Source organism: Mustela nigripes, chromosome 12 (genome assembly GCF_022355385.1).
Source record: "Mustela nigripes isolate SB6536 chromosome 12, MUSNIG.SB6536, whole genome shotgun sequence".
Lineage (NCBI taxonomy): Eukaryota > Metazoa > Chordata > Mammalia > Carnivora > Mustelidae > Mustela > Mustela nigripes.
In genome coordinates, this window is record NC_081568.1 from 148453873 (window position 1) to 148469127 (window position 15255).

General features: G+C 38.7%; 1 protein-coding gene across 1 annotated transcript; it reads left to right on the forward strand.

Annotated features, from left to right (window-relative positions):
• The first annotated feature begins 13652 nt into the window (after window positions 1-13652).
• Window positions 13653-14978, forward strand: LOC132027627 (interferon-gamma-inducible GTPase 10-like). The gene has a single exon (XM_059416403.1). It carries the CDS (start codon window positions 13653-13655, stop codon window positions 14976-14978), a length of 1326 nt encoding a protein of 441 aa, XP_059272386.1.
• Window positions 14979-15255: the final 277 nt, after the last annotated feature.

Consider the following 15255-nt stretch of genomic DNA (forward strand, 5'->3'; position numbering starts at 1 on the left):
GTGAGTGCTGTGAAGTGTGTAAACCTGGTGATTCACAGACCTGTACCCCTGGGGATAAAAATATATGTTTATAAAAAATAAAAAATTTAAAATAAAAAGTAAAAAAATAACTAAATAAATTAAAAAAAAAAAAGAAAATTTGAACAGACCAATTCCCAGCCATGAAATTGAATCATTTCTCAAAAAACTCCCCAAAACCAAAGTCAGGACAAGACAGCTTCACAGGTGAAGTTTTGCAAGTATTTAGAGAAGAGCTAATACCTGTTCTCATCAAACAATTCCAAAAAAATGGAAGAAGGTAAACTGCCAGATTCATACTGTAAAACCCTCATTAACCTGACACCAAAATCAGATAAAATAAAAACAAAAATAAAAGAGAGAGAGAGAGAGCTGCAGGCCAATATCTTTGATGAACATTACATGCAAAACCCTCACAAAATATTAGGAAGCCAAATACAAGAGTTCATTACAAAAATTGTTCACCATGATCAAGTGGGATCTATTCCCCATGCAAGTGGGGTTCAATATATTCAAATAATTCAAAATAAATCAATCATTGTAATATGTCACATGAATAAGAGAAAGAATAAAAACCATAGGATCATTTTCAGTACATGCAAAAAGAAAAAAAAAACACTGACAAAGTACAACACTGATTGATATAAAAATCATCGACAAAGTAGGCTTAGAGGGAGCAAACATCAACATCATAAAGCCCATATATGGAAAAACAAACAGTGAACATCATTCTCAATCATGAAAAACTGAGAACATTTCCCCTAAGGTCAGGAAGAAGACAAGATTGTCCACTCTCATCACATTTATTCAACATAGTACTGCAAGTCCCAGCCACAGCAATCAGACAAGAAAAAGGAATAAAAGACAAAAGTGGCAGGATGCAAAGTCAATGTACAGACGTCCATTGCATTTATATAAAATAATAATAAGACAGCAGAAAGGGAAATTATAAAAAACAATCCCACTTACAATTGCACCAAAAATGATAAAAAATACCTAGGAATAAACTACAGAGGTGAAAGATCTGCACCCTGGAAACTATGAAAAATTGATGAAAGAATGAAGATGACACATAAAAATGGAAAGATATTCCATTCTCATGCATCAGAAGAACAAACACTGTTAAAACATCTATACAATGTATTGCAACAAACAGATTTAATACAATCCCCTAACAAAATACCAACAGCATTTTTCACAGAACTGGAACAAACAATACTAAAATTTGTATGGAACCACAAAGACCTCAATGGCAAAGCAATCTTGAAAAAGAAAAATGAAGCTGGAGGCATCACAACTCCAGATGCCAAGTTTTACAGCAGTAGTAATTAAAATAGTATTGGCACAAAAAATAGAAAGGAGATAAATGAAACAGAATTGAAAGCCCAGAAATACACCCACAGGTATATGGTCAATTAATATACAACAAAGGAAGCAAGACTATGCAAAGAGAAAAAGCAGGGTTTTTTTAATCTTTTTTTTTTTAAAGATTTTATGTATTTACCTGACAAAGAGAAATCACAAGCAGATGGAGAGGCAGGCAGAGAGAGAGAGGGAAGCAGGCTCCCCACCGAGCAGAGAGCCCAATGCAAGACTCAATCCCAGGACCCTGAGATCATGACCTGAGCCGAAGGCAGCGGCTTAACCCACTGAGCCACCCAGGCGCCCCAAGAAAAAGCAGTTTTTTCAATAAATTGTATTAGGAAAACCAGACAGCTACAGGCAAAAGAATGAAACTGGACCACTTTATACAACATACACAAAAATAAACTAAAAATGGATTAGAAACCAAAATGTGATTTCTGAAACCATAAAACTCCTAAAAAATTATATGCAGTAAGCTCTTGGAGATCTCCCTTAGCAACATACTTGGAGAATATGTCTTTCCAGTCAGGGTAAAGAAAAGCAAAAGTAAACTATTGTCACTATAATGAAATAAAAAGCTTTCACACGGGGAAGGAAACTAGAAACAAAATATAATGCAACCCAGTAAATGGGAGAAGGTATTTGTAAATAAAATATCTGATAAGGGGTTAATATAGAAAATGTAAGAAGAACTTACCGAACTCAGCACCGAAAAAAAAAATCTGATTTAAAAATGGACAGGGGACCTGATTAGACATTACTCCTGTCCAAAAACAATAACAAACCCAAAAGCATACAAACTATCAATAGATATGAAAAGATGATGAACATCCCTAATCACTAAGGAAATGAAAATCAAAACCACAGTGAGATATTTCACACCAGTCCGAATGGAGAATATTAAAAAGATAAAAAATAACAACTAGTGAAGATGTGGAACAAAGGGAACAGAATTCATCCAGCCATTGTGGAAAGCTGTATGGAAATTCCTCAAAAGATTAAGAACAGAAACACGATATAATCTAGTAATTCCACCACTGTGCATTTACTGAAAGAAAACAAAAACACTAATTCAAAATGGCATCTGCAACTCTTAAGTTTATTGCAGCATTATTTACAATAGTCAAGATACGGAAGCAACACATGTATTGATAGATGATACACAAGATGTGATATATATATATATATATATATATATACATACACAATGTATTATTTCTCAGGCATAAAAAAAATGACAGCTTGCTTTTGCGACAACATGGGTGGTTTAGAGGAAATGAAATAAGTCAGAAAGAAAAAGACAAATACTGCATAAATTGACTTATATGTGACGCCTGAACAAGCAAACAACAACAAAACAGACTGTTAAATACAGAGAACAAACTGGTAGTTGAAACAGGGGAGGTGGGTGGGGGCAAAGGTGAAATAAATAAAGGAAATTAAGAGGTACAAACTTCCAGTTATAAAGAATATTCAGTCACAGAGAGAATAGTACAACACAGAGAATGTGGTCAACGATACTGGAACAATGTTGTATGGTGACAAACGGTTACTGCACATGATGTGTTGAGCTTTGAGTAATGTATAAAATGGTTTTGGCTTTTTGTTTCAAGTTTTTATTTAAATTCTACTCTGTTCACATAGAGTATAATATTGGTTTCAGGAGTAGAATTTAGGGAACTAAGTGCATACTACATCAGTGTTCATCATAACAAGAGCCCTCTTTAATACCCAACACCCACTGAGCCCATCTCACAAACAACTCCCTTCCAACAATGCTCAGTTTCTTCTGTATCATTGAGTCATTTATGGTTCGCCTCCCTCTCTTTTTTTCTTTTTTCTCTTCCCCTGCTCCTCTGTTTTGTTTCTTAAATTCCACATCTAAGTGAAATCTTATGGTGTTTGACTTCCTCTGACTGATGTATTTCCCTTAGCATAATACACTCTATCTCTGTCCACATCATTGCAAATCAGGATGTTGTGCCCCTAACACTAATGGAATATTTAATGTTAATTTGCTTCAAAAAAAAGTGGTGTGAGGAGGGGAATAAACTCCATGTTGGAGAGGGATTCCTATAAACTCACCAGAGCTTACCAGGTTTTCATATTATAAATTGAAAGTATTATTGAGCTGTAGATCACATAGGCCTTATTTCTTGAATTACTTGTCACTAAAATAGATAGTTGCTTGAAAACTCATTAATAAAAATATTTTGCCAGGAATCAGGAGGAGCTTTGAGTGTGTTCATCTAGAACAATTACCAAATAGCAAATAAAGAGCTGAGGGTACAGGACACTGTTCATGCAATGCTGTCATTTTTGGAAAAAGCAGACTATAGATAGTACATATTTGCTCAACACACTCATAAGAATGACACGGTCTCCTCTGGTACAGAAATGTGACAAAGGGCCATTGTGTGGAGGGGGACACAGCATTGCATAAACCTTAGAACTCTTGAATTATAAACTGTCAAACTATATAGTGACCTTTTATTCAAAAACTAAATGAAAAAAGTAAAAGCTAAAGCCATAATATGGCTCCCCGGGACACAAGTTTACTGCTTATTCACTTTCCAACCCAACTGGTTATACTGCCTTTTTCTTTCTGCACTAATCACCCAGAGTAAGCAAAAACCCACCAGGTTTCAGAAGACTACTCTCACTTCAGACACCAGCTGAACTTGGCCAAATTCACTAGGTTATTAGGATCTCGAACCCACAGTCTACAAATCTGAGAGTTCTCATAAGCCTCTCAGGCTTGCTAATACATGGCAATGATTCATATGAGTCAGGAAAGTTTTACACATAGGAGTAGAGTTTTATCTAAAAGGAAATACACAGGGTGAGGTCTGGGAGCAAGTACTCAGCTTCCATGTCTCTCCCCATAGAATACGACACATCACCTTCCCAGAACATCAAAGCAAACATCAACCAAGAAGTCCACTGACCCTAGCAGAGTTTTGATTGGGATTTCAGTACATAGATATGATTGATCAAATCATGGGCTACTTGACTGAGTACTCCCTTCTCACCTCCCTTATCCCCAGAGGTTCAGCTGACCCAAACTCTCCACCCTCTATTCCCATGGTTCTTCCTGGTGACCAGCCATTGACCTGAAGCTATCTAGGATCCTGCCTGGAATCACTTCATTAACATAACAAAGTCAGCTCCTGTCACCCAGGAAATTCCCAGGGTCTTTGAACCTCTGTGGCAGGAGCCAAGGACAAGGCTAGAGAGAATCTTTATTAGGCTTCACTCCACATACGGTGTGGGCTGTCCAAGGTTAACAGAGAAAGCACAAGGTTCATTTTCCCAGGATTCAGGCCTATATTCTCTGACTGTGGATTCAAATTCTACCTCGCCTGAAGCCCAGGCCCTGATTAGGGTGTCCTTTGGGGGTTACTGAGAGGCCTCCTGCCTGGGGTCCTATTCCCTCCTCTCACTCATGATGCCAAAAACATACAAAATCAATGGCCATGGTGCCTTTTACTATGCCTTTCCAGCAAAATGGCTGCGTTTCTCAGAAAAGGAGCCTGCAGCTCTTTGTTTCACTTTCTGTTCCTGCCTATATAGAGCCCTGCATCTGCTGGCTGCTTCTTTACTGTGGCCAGATTCCTGTGAGGGTGGAGCAGAAGCCAGAGATTACTTAAATCCTGCCTGCTTCTCAAACACAGTTTAGACATTTGGGGTGACCATCAGCTCTTTATCTCTGCGGTGATCATACCAGCACACAGGACCTGTTCCAGTGCAAGGCTAGTCTGAGCAGAGCAGTGCTCCCGCTGTGGGCTGCAAGGAGCTCTTCAGCCAGTCCCAGAATTTCCTGAGCTGCCAGGGGATACAATTCAGAGCTCAACTCTGACACCAGGAGTCTCTTTTCCTCCAGGAGCTAGTAAGCAAGACATCACTGTGGATTGAGTACAGATCTAAAAACAGAATTACAGATTTGTATATCTAAGGCTGGGAGAGACTAGATGCTTATTTTGGGTGATGTGGACTTGATAGCCTGAGGGGCAGATTTCTAAGGATAACTGTGATCCAGTTGGAGAATTTAACTATTTGGGACATTTTCAGAGGGCAGTTGGAGAACAAACTTTATTCCTGTGAACACAGAAGGATTATGTGATTGTCAGGGATGTCAGTGGATTAGGGCTTTCCCCAAGAACTTCTGTATCAGACAACCCACATCTCATGCCTAAATACCTTTCACTGCAAAGACAATGCATATTATCTGTTTTTTAAAAAATTCAACTGAAAATTTTAAAGAGCTGGTTGGTTTTTATTAAATGACTCCTGAGTTCTGCAGCATCTTATCTAGCGAAGAGTAAGAGCTCCACTGAGCTGTAGGAATGGACATGTTTTTAGAGGAAGAGAGAAAGAAATCATCAGTAAAGAATACACTGTTTCCATCAAAATCACTCTGCCAAAGGGAAGGGAAAGGGTCTATCAGCTAATTTCTTCATGCTGATCAGGCAATTCCAATGGTGACTGGCTCCAGGATACATTCATGGAGGATTAAACTGTAGTTAGGTTCCATAGTAGGTCTTGGTTTGAGGAGTCAAAGCCTTAACTTAAGAGGCCTGCTATGGCCCTGTGACCCTGTGGCCCTGTGTCACAGTTCCCCCCTCTTGATCAACTCTCAGCTGAACTTGGAGATGTGATCAAAGTGTGAGCAACTGGGGCCACCTCCAGCTACTGTTCAGTGCTTCTCGCAGCTTTTGTTGATCCCTTGCGTGATAGTCATATGTCATCATGTTTTTGCTTACCCTCTATGATGCTCACAGGTGATGATTTCAGGTTCACAATTTTTGGATCATCCATGCTCTTCATTCCTTCTCTGATGTTCCAGCCTCAGGGAGATTATTTGCTTAGTGGTTAGTTCCCTGAATATGCACTGAAAATGTGGAGAGAAGACAATGTACCTGTCAGATTATTGTGGGTTTTCTAGGCGGCATAAGGTTCCTAATTATAGGATAAATGTTAGAGTTCAGTTTGAAGCCATGGTATCCAAGACTAAGGAATCAAAATTAAATATGTCAAAGAAAGACCCTGCTGAAGGAGTTATCTCTTTTAAGACAAGTGGCTTACTGAGTGATCGTATGTCCAAAGGCAATCCCTTAGGGCAGGCAAACCCAGTAGTTTGGACAGGTTTATAATTTTTAAGTTTGACACTTCCGTTAGATCTCTGAAACTTGCATCATGATTGTGAGTGATAGGACCAGTGACGATTCCAAGAAGTTTGCAAGGTTTTGTTAAGGCTAATATCATTTATCCAAGGAAGCAGCTGATTGATCACCAGAGATTGTGGAAGCTATATTGCAAGTAGCAAACACATTTTCTAATAGTTGCTTTGCCACCATGAGGGCATCAGCCTTGCAGCAGAGAAAATCTTCAACCTATTACAAACATATACATACAATAACAGGAACATATTGATAACCCATACTAGGTAGCAACTGAATAAAATCCATCTGCAGCTGTTCAAAGTCCAGAGGGAATACGTGTGAGAACTCTGGAGGCACAAATAATTTTTCCAGGATAATGGACCTGAGAAGTCCCACATGGCTGGTAGACTATTTCCACCATTTTATACGAGTGTCCTCACTAATAGCTAGTCATAGCTTGAGTCATCTTAAATGCACCATAATGGATGAAGGAATGAAAACAAAACAAAATGAAAAAAAGGGCAGGGTGTTTTACCAGTAATCCAGGAAGTATTAAGCAGACAGATTTCTTGGGTTTCTCAAAGCCCTGACGGTTCAACTTATGGCCATGGTTTATCCTTTTGTCTGACTCAGAAGCAGAGGGTTGCCTTTATACCCTGACATCAGCATAGCAGAAACTTCACAATGAGGCGACATTTTTGCAGAGGCAGAATGGATGCTACCCACATGTGCCACATTCTTTATAGATTCTTTGGCCGGCTGCCTTTGTGAGAGACAGCTGGGGCATTTTCCTGGCACTCTGGTTCAAGTCCTTTTAGAGTGAGCCTGTTTAACGACAGCAATTTCAGAAGGTAAGACAGTAATTACAAGTGATAAAATTATACTAGGACAGAGCATATTTCCAGGAATTTCACGTCATTTCTATAATACTTACATACCTATACAACTACAATGTAAAATATAGGCTCTTTGATGCTAGAAAGATCCCTTAAATGATAAAGAAGCTTTCAGAAGCTATGCCCAAAAGTGTATCACATGTTAAAAGCCACAGAACTTTGTCTTTTTAACAGATAGGAAATCAAATTCTAATTTTGCATCAGCTAACTTTTGTACTAGAATGGATTGATTCCAATGTTAGTCCTGACAGTGCACAAAATCCCATTATAGAGTATCATTTTTAAATCTTTCTACAACTTTTTTTGCCTTAAAAAAAAAAGAAGAAAGAAAGAAAGCGCATCTCCAGCCCTCATACCCTTTATTTATTTTATTTTATTTTTTTACCAAAAGCACATGTCCTACTTCTGTTTCATTCAGAGATGCTTCCTTTTTTATTTTTGTATCTTAGCAACTCACATTAATTAGAGTTCTTCACCGTTAGAAACTTCAATTTCTAGGAAATAAAGGGTAAGCCCTGATTAACTGTATGTTACTTCAGAATTCATTAGATTGCAAACTTATAAATGCATTTAATAATTTCTAGGAGCATATGCTCTTTTGTAGTACAATCTTTCAAATAATCATGACCAAAACATTTACCAATAGACCTATATTTATCTTTAGTTTCCATGTAAAGAAAACAAAAACAAAATTAAAGAAACCAGTATGTAGTAATTAATGTTTCATGTTTTATCTTACTTGGAAATGATCTAGGTATTCAATGATCTTAAGTTACATCATTACTTTGAACAAAACTTTGAGATATTAGGTTATCAAAAAGATTTTGAAAACTACTTTAAAGTTTACCTACAACTTTTAAAAATTTTACTTAAACATTTACTCACTATACTTGTTCTTAATAATTACCCTTAGATTACCACTAAAATGAGTAATCAGACATCATGAAAAATTAGTCAGTTATTCTCCCAAGGTATTTTTATTTATTTTATTTTAATTTTTTACTATGTTATGTTAGTCACAATACAGTGTTTTTATTTTTATTATTTTTAAACTTTTTAATTTTAATTCCAGTATAGTCAACAGATACTGTTATATTAGTTAGAAGCATACAATATAGTGATACAACAGTTCTATACAGTGCTCAGTACTCTTCATGATAAATGTACTCTCAAACCCCATCATCTGTTTCACCCATCCCCTACTACCATCCTCTGGTAACAATCAGTTTGTTCTCTTTAGTGGAGAGTCTGTCTTTGACTTTGTGTCTTCCTCTTCTTTTTTTCCCCCCCATTGCTCATTTGTTCTCTTTCTGGAATTCCACAAATGAGTTAAATCCTATTGTATTTGTCTTTCTCTGACTGGCACAAGTGGCTTACTGTTATACACTGTAATCCCTTTCATGTCTTTGCAGAAGGCGAGCTTTCATTCTTTTTAATGGCTGTGTAATATTCCATTGAGTATACATACTACATCTTCTTTGTCTATTGATACACACTTGGGCAGCTTCTCTAATTTGGCTTTTGGAAGTAATGCTGCAATAGACATAGAGATAATGCATCCCCTGCACTGGTGTTTTTGTGTTGTTGGGTAAATACCTAGCACGATTACTGGACTCTATGGTAGTTCTATTTTTGAGTTATTGAGGAACTTCAAAGCTATTTTCCACACTGACTGTACTAGTGTACTTTCCTACCAACAGTGCAAGAGGATTCATTTTCCTCCATATCCTCGCTAACACTTTTGTTCCTTGTGTTTTTAATGTTAGCCTTTCACAGGCATGAGGTGATGTTTTACTGTGGTTTTGATCTGCATTTCCCTCAGGATAAGTGTTGCTGAGCATCTTTTTTGTGTCTGTCGGCCATCTGGATATCTGCTCTGGAGAAATTGCTATTTAGGTCTTCTGCCCATTTTAGTAATTGGATTTTTTTATGATTTTTTGCTTACATTAGTTCCTTATATATTTTTGATACTAACTCATCATAGCCTATGTCATTTACAAATATCTGTTCCCATTCAATAGGTTGTCTTTTAGTTGTGCTTAGAATTTACTTCACCGTGCACAAGCTTTTTATTTTGATGTGGTCCTCATCATTTATTTCTGCTTTAGTTTCCCTCTCCTCAGAAGACCTACCTATAAACTGTTACAGTGGCTTCTGTCTGAGAAAACACTGCATGTTCACTCTTCTGTGGTTTCAGGTCTCACTTTACATCTTTAATCCATTTTGAGTTTGTGTTTGTAAGTAAGATAAGGCAGGAGTTCAGATTCATTCTTTGGCATGTAGCTAGTTGTCCAGATTTCCCAATACCATCTGTCTGTTGCCCATTGTATATTATTTCCTGTGTTGTCAAAGATTTATTGCATAAGTAATTGGGGGATTAATCCTGGGTATCTTACTCTGTTCCATTGGGCTCTGTGTCTATTTTTAGGCCAGTACCATACTATGTTGATTGCTGTGGGATTGTAATATAACCTGAAGTCTGGAGTTGTGATCCCTCCAGTTTTGTGTTACTTCTCAAGGTGGTTTGGCTTTGTGGGGTCTTTTGTGGTTCTTTACCAATTTTAGGAGTATTCATCCCATCTCTGTGAAAAATGTTCTTGGTATATTTGTAGACCTTACATGGAATCTGTAGTCGTTGTGGGTTGTAGAGACATTTTAACATCTGTTCTTCCAACGCATGAACATGAAAAGTCTTTCCATTTCTTTGTGTTGTTTTGATTTTCCTTCCTCTGTACTTTACAGTCCTAATAATGACCATTGTACTGCCTCTGAGTGCTGACAACAGATTGTTAGGAAGCTAGCCTTAAATGGAGGTTAACACACATTTCTGTCTACCTATATCCAATAGCAAATAGGGGGCAACTGATACATGTTTGTCTGGCCTTATTTTATGGCTCCCAACCTGAAGGGTACCAAGGCAAGTTATTTGGGACACAAAACAGGCTTGTAGACCTTTATGGCTTCCATAAAGGCTTCCATATGACTTCCAGTACCATAGTTCTTTTTTTTGTTGTTGCTTTTTAAGTTTTGGCTTAAATTCAGGATAATTAACATAAAGTATAATATCAGTTTCAGTGATTCCACACGTACTTGCAACATCTGGTGCTCATCACAATACATGCCCTCTTTATATCTATCACATACCTCACCCAACCCCTAACTCTGGTAACCATCACTTTCTTCTCTATAGTTAAGAGTCTCTTTCTTGGTTTCTTGGTTCACCTCCCTTTCTTGCCCACTATGATCACTTTTTTTCTTAAATTCCACATATGAGTAAAATAATGTGATTTTTTTTCCATTACTGAATTTTTTACTTAGTAAAATACACTCTACTTCTGTACATGGCATTGCAAAAGGCAAGATTTCAATATTTCTTATGGCTGAATAATATTGCGTAGTGTATGTGTATGCAGTATATATGTGTACCCATCTTCTTTATCCATTCATCAGTTATTGTACATTTGAGCTCTTTCTGTAATTTGGCTATTGTAGATAAGACTGCTATAATCTTCATGGTGTATATAACCTTTCAATCAGCAATTTTGTAATATTTAGTGAATACCTGCTAGTACAAGTACTGGGTCATAGGGCAGCCCTATTTTTAACTTTCTGAGGAAACTCCACACTGTTTCCCAGAGTGGCTTCCCCAGTTGGCACTCCCACCAACATGGTAAGAGTCAGAACCATCATTCTTAGGTGTAAAATAAACAGTATTCCCACATAGAGCACTTACCTCTTTGGATTTTTAAGTATCCCATTTATGTTTCACTTGGTTATTTATTCACTAGTTTATCTATTGTTTATCTTTAAGCTAAGCCTTTATCTCGTGGACTATTAAGAGAAACCAAAGTACTTAGGTAGTGGAACTATGGACACAGCAGTAACCAAAGAACTAGGGGCCAGGGCAAGGATTGAACCAGCACACATTCAAGAATAGGGAGAATAGGGACCACCGCCTGATTACACACACACACACACACACACACACACACACACAGAACTGTAGCTGCCACCAACAGTTGCCAACTTGAAATCTGAGTTCACAGCCAGGAGCTAGGTTTAGAAGTTACTCTGGACTGTTCCGTAGAGCACCTCCTACACATCACCACCAATGTCTGTCATGAGCTAAACCAGCAGGTTCCATTAATAAAGCCTGCAGACAAGAAACAGGGAACAGCCTAAGCCAGCAAAAAGCAATAAATACAGACTGTGGACTGGAACTGGGGAAGGGATTCCAAAGTGGACTTCTGGACTCAACCATGGGCTAAGGCCTTGTGCTCTGTCACTGCCGGCTGTGTCTGTGACAGAGTGATTCATTAACCCTGGACTGGCAATTCAATGAGAATCTCTCAGGCAAAACAGAGCAGAGCTCAAAACAAGATGGCCTTTCAATGGCCCATGGAAATGCTGAGAGAAACATGAAATCAAAAGGATTTGTGGGAAACCACACCTGTTTTTTTGTTGTCCCCAGATACTGTCAGAAGTTTGCTTTGGATCTAGACCCTGCCAATAAGTCTGGTAAATAAATTCAACCAAGTAAATTCTAAAGACCTAATTGACTTTCTTAAATAATTTTTGATTTGGGTAGTGTCCCATCTTGGGAATAGAAAGGAGCTCCAGTGAGCTGTAGAAGTAGAAAGTTTTTTAAGTGAAGAGAGAAAGCAGAAAAACAATGATTGGCAAAGGATCCATTGTTGTAGGCAAGGTTGTCCTCCTAAGGGGAGAGAATAGGATACATCAGTATAATTTTTAGTGCCCCTTTCACCCATAATGAGCTAAATATCCATGCTTTACTCTTCTAAGGAGAATGTTCACATACCCCATTCGTATGTGTGAGACTCCAAACAATGTACACTTGGTCTGAAAAACTTCTTCTCCAATTTGGCTTCACCATCCTCTCTTCTGGGCTGCAGTTCTGGCTGCCAGGAAGCCCCTGGAAGATGTGTCTGATAACTCACTTTTGGACAAAGACACCTCTCCAACCTGTATCCTGCCCAGACATCAGTGGTGACTTGAAGTGACTTGCTTCCTAGTCTAAAAACTCCGTTCTCTCTTGGAACACTGAAAAAATAAAGTTTTTAAAAAATTTAAGAATTTAAAATAAATTAATACTCTATTCTCAATCGCTATAGGGAACAGTATACAAATCCTTCACATTACTTTTAGTGCTGGGTATATGATTTTTTTCTGGTCCCGCCTCCAGTGATCATATAGGTCCAAGATTCCAGAACAAGCTAAGTTTCATTGACCTCAGAGAAGGTGACAGAGGGAGCTCCTTATCATGGCTGCCTTACATTCCAATCAATTTCAGTCTTTGTTAACATCATTTGTTACATCAGTGACACGTTATACAGCTCTTTATTCAGGCCACTTTCTATATTTATCCAGTCCACTAGGTGAATTATCTCCCTGACTTCTGTTCTGTCCCCTTTAATACACAGCAGGAAGCAAGGGATGGGTGGGATCTAGGGACAGTTGGGATGGTCCATAACAAGTCCCACGTGGAGAGTCCAGAATGACTTTTTAGAACATTAGAATCCATACCACCTGCTGTTTCTGCTCCAGAAAAAATAGAGAGTCCTTTCCACACCTAGTTCCATGAGCCAACATACTTTCTAGATAAAAAGAAACCACATTTGCAACCATTAAAAGTTTCTATCTCCTAAGGAAGATATACAGTATCTTTTCTGAGAAAGAAAGGAGCCACTCATCCTTATTTAACTGCCCATATGAGAACCAAAGTCTATGACATGAGGTGGGAGGTGATCAGAAGTGGACTTTCTGGAGGGACTCACACCACAGGTGAGAAGGGGTATGAGAGTAAGAGCTGGTGCTGTCTTCTTAGACTTGTCACATGAAGAAATACTAAATTCATAACATTACATTACAGACAAGTGAAGCAAGATAAATAAAGGATAATGTAGGCAAGAAAGTTTGGATAGAAAAATTAGTCAGCAAGACTGAACAATACCTTAAGGAAAAAGAGCTTTCCAAGATAAGGGAAGAGCCTGAGCAAGGGCAAACTTTACATCTAGGTCAGAAGTCCACACAATGCCTAGACAGAAGAAGAAGGGCTTCTGGATACAATGTTGTGTCCAGAACTGATGTTATACCTGTCCCTAAGAGCATAACCCAAGCCATCCCTTGCTGCACTAACTCTTTTTCCCTTCCCTCTTGTCTCCTCCCCATAGTGCCTTCTACTGCTCCAGCCATGAGTCAGTCCTCATCTTCCTCTTCCACACCCTCTCCTGCAGAGGGTGGTGATTTGGTCTCCAGCCTTGACAAGCTTTTTAAGGACTTCAAACTGGAAAGTAAAATGGTCTCTCAGGAAGCCATCACATTGATTCAGTCAGACCTGGAGAAGGGGGACCTTCAGAGAGCAGTTTCTGCAATTAGTGATGCACTGAGAGACATTGACAATGCCCCTCTGAACATTGCTGTGATTGGGGAGTCTGGGGCAGGGACGTCCAGCTTCATCAGTGCCCTGCTGGGAGTTGGGCAAGATGATGAAAACGCTGCCCACACTGGGTCATTGGAGATAAACTTGGAGAGAACCAAATACGAATACAAAAAATTTCCCAATGTGATGTTATGGGACCTGCCTAGCCTGGGAACCACTCAACTTCCACTACATGAGTATCTGCAGAAAATGAAATTTGGGGAATATGATTTCTTTATTGTCATCTCTGCTACATGCTTCAAAGAGAATGATTTGCATCTGACTATGGCAATTAGGAAAATGAAGAAGCATTTCTATTTTGTCCAAACTAAAGTGGACGTTGATTTAAAGAATCTAAGAAAGTTGAAACCCAGCACATTCAATAAGGATGAAGTCCTGCAAAGGATCCGCAATTACTATGTGACTCAGTTGGAGAAAGCCAATATGGGTGACACTAACATCTTCCTAGTCTCCAGCCTTGAATTGTCTGACTTTGATTTCCAATGCCTAAAGACCACGCTTCTGAGGGAGCTTCCAATCCACAAGAACCAAAAGCACCACATCTTCATGCAATACCTGTCAACTGTTGCTGAGGTTGCCATTGATGAGAGGAGGGATTCCCTGAGAAAGAAGGTCTGGTTGGAGGCCCTGAAGGCTGGAACTTCAGCCTCCAGCCTTTTCATGGGTTCATTCAGTGATAATGATATGGAGAAACTGGAGGAGAGTTTATCCTTCTACAGGTCTCATTTTAGTCTGGATGATGCATCCCTGGAAACCACAGCCAAGGACTTTAACATGTCTGTACAGAAACTCAAGGCAAACCTCATATCTCCCCATTTGCTATCAGTTGAGAAGGATGATGAGTCATTAGACGAAAAACTGTTGAGATATGTGGAAAAATTCTGCCCTGTTAGTGCCTCTCCTTTTTACGTTGAGATGATTTTCTGTTTACAAAATTATTTCCTTGAGTGTGTGGCAATGGATGCTAAAGTTCTTCTTAGAGAAGACAATTTTAAGGATGTTGTGGGCTCTGGACCAAATTCCCTACTTCAGCATGTCAGGAATGATAATGGGAAAAGTGAGACACCCAGCTCCTGATTCTTCTCAGTGTTGTCATGGTGCCTGGTGCCTGGAACGTTGACTTCGGGCTCCCTTGATGCAGTTCTGTCCCACTGCCCTCAAGGTGTATCATGGACATTTCCATAATACACTCTTGAACAAACTACCCCCTTAGGGACTATTATTTGATAATAAGAGCAATCAGCTCTAAAGAATCCTTCCTTCAGAAGATCTTAGTCCTTGTGTGATGGTTACTTCATAGCCAGCACTGGTTTCTCTATGGACATCTAGTAAAAAAATGGCTGTGCACACAGTA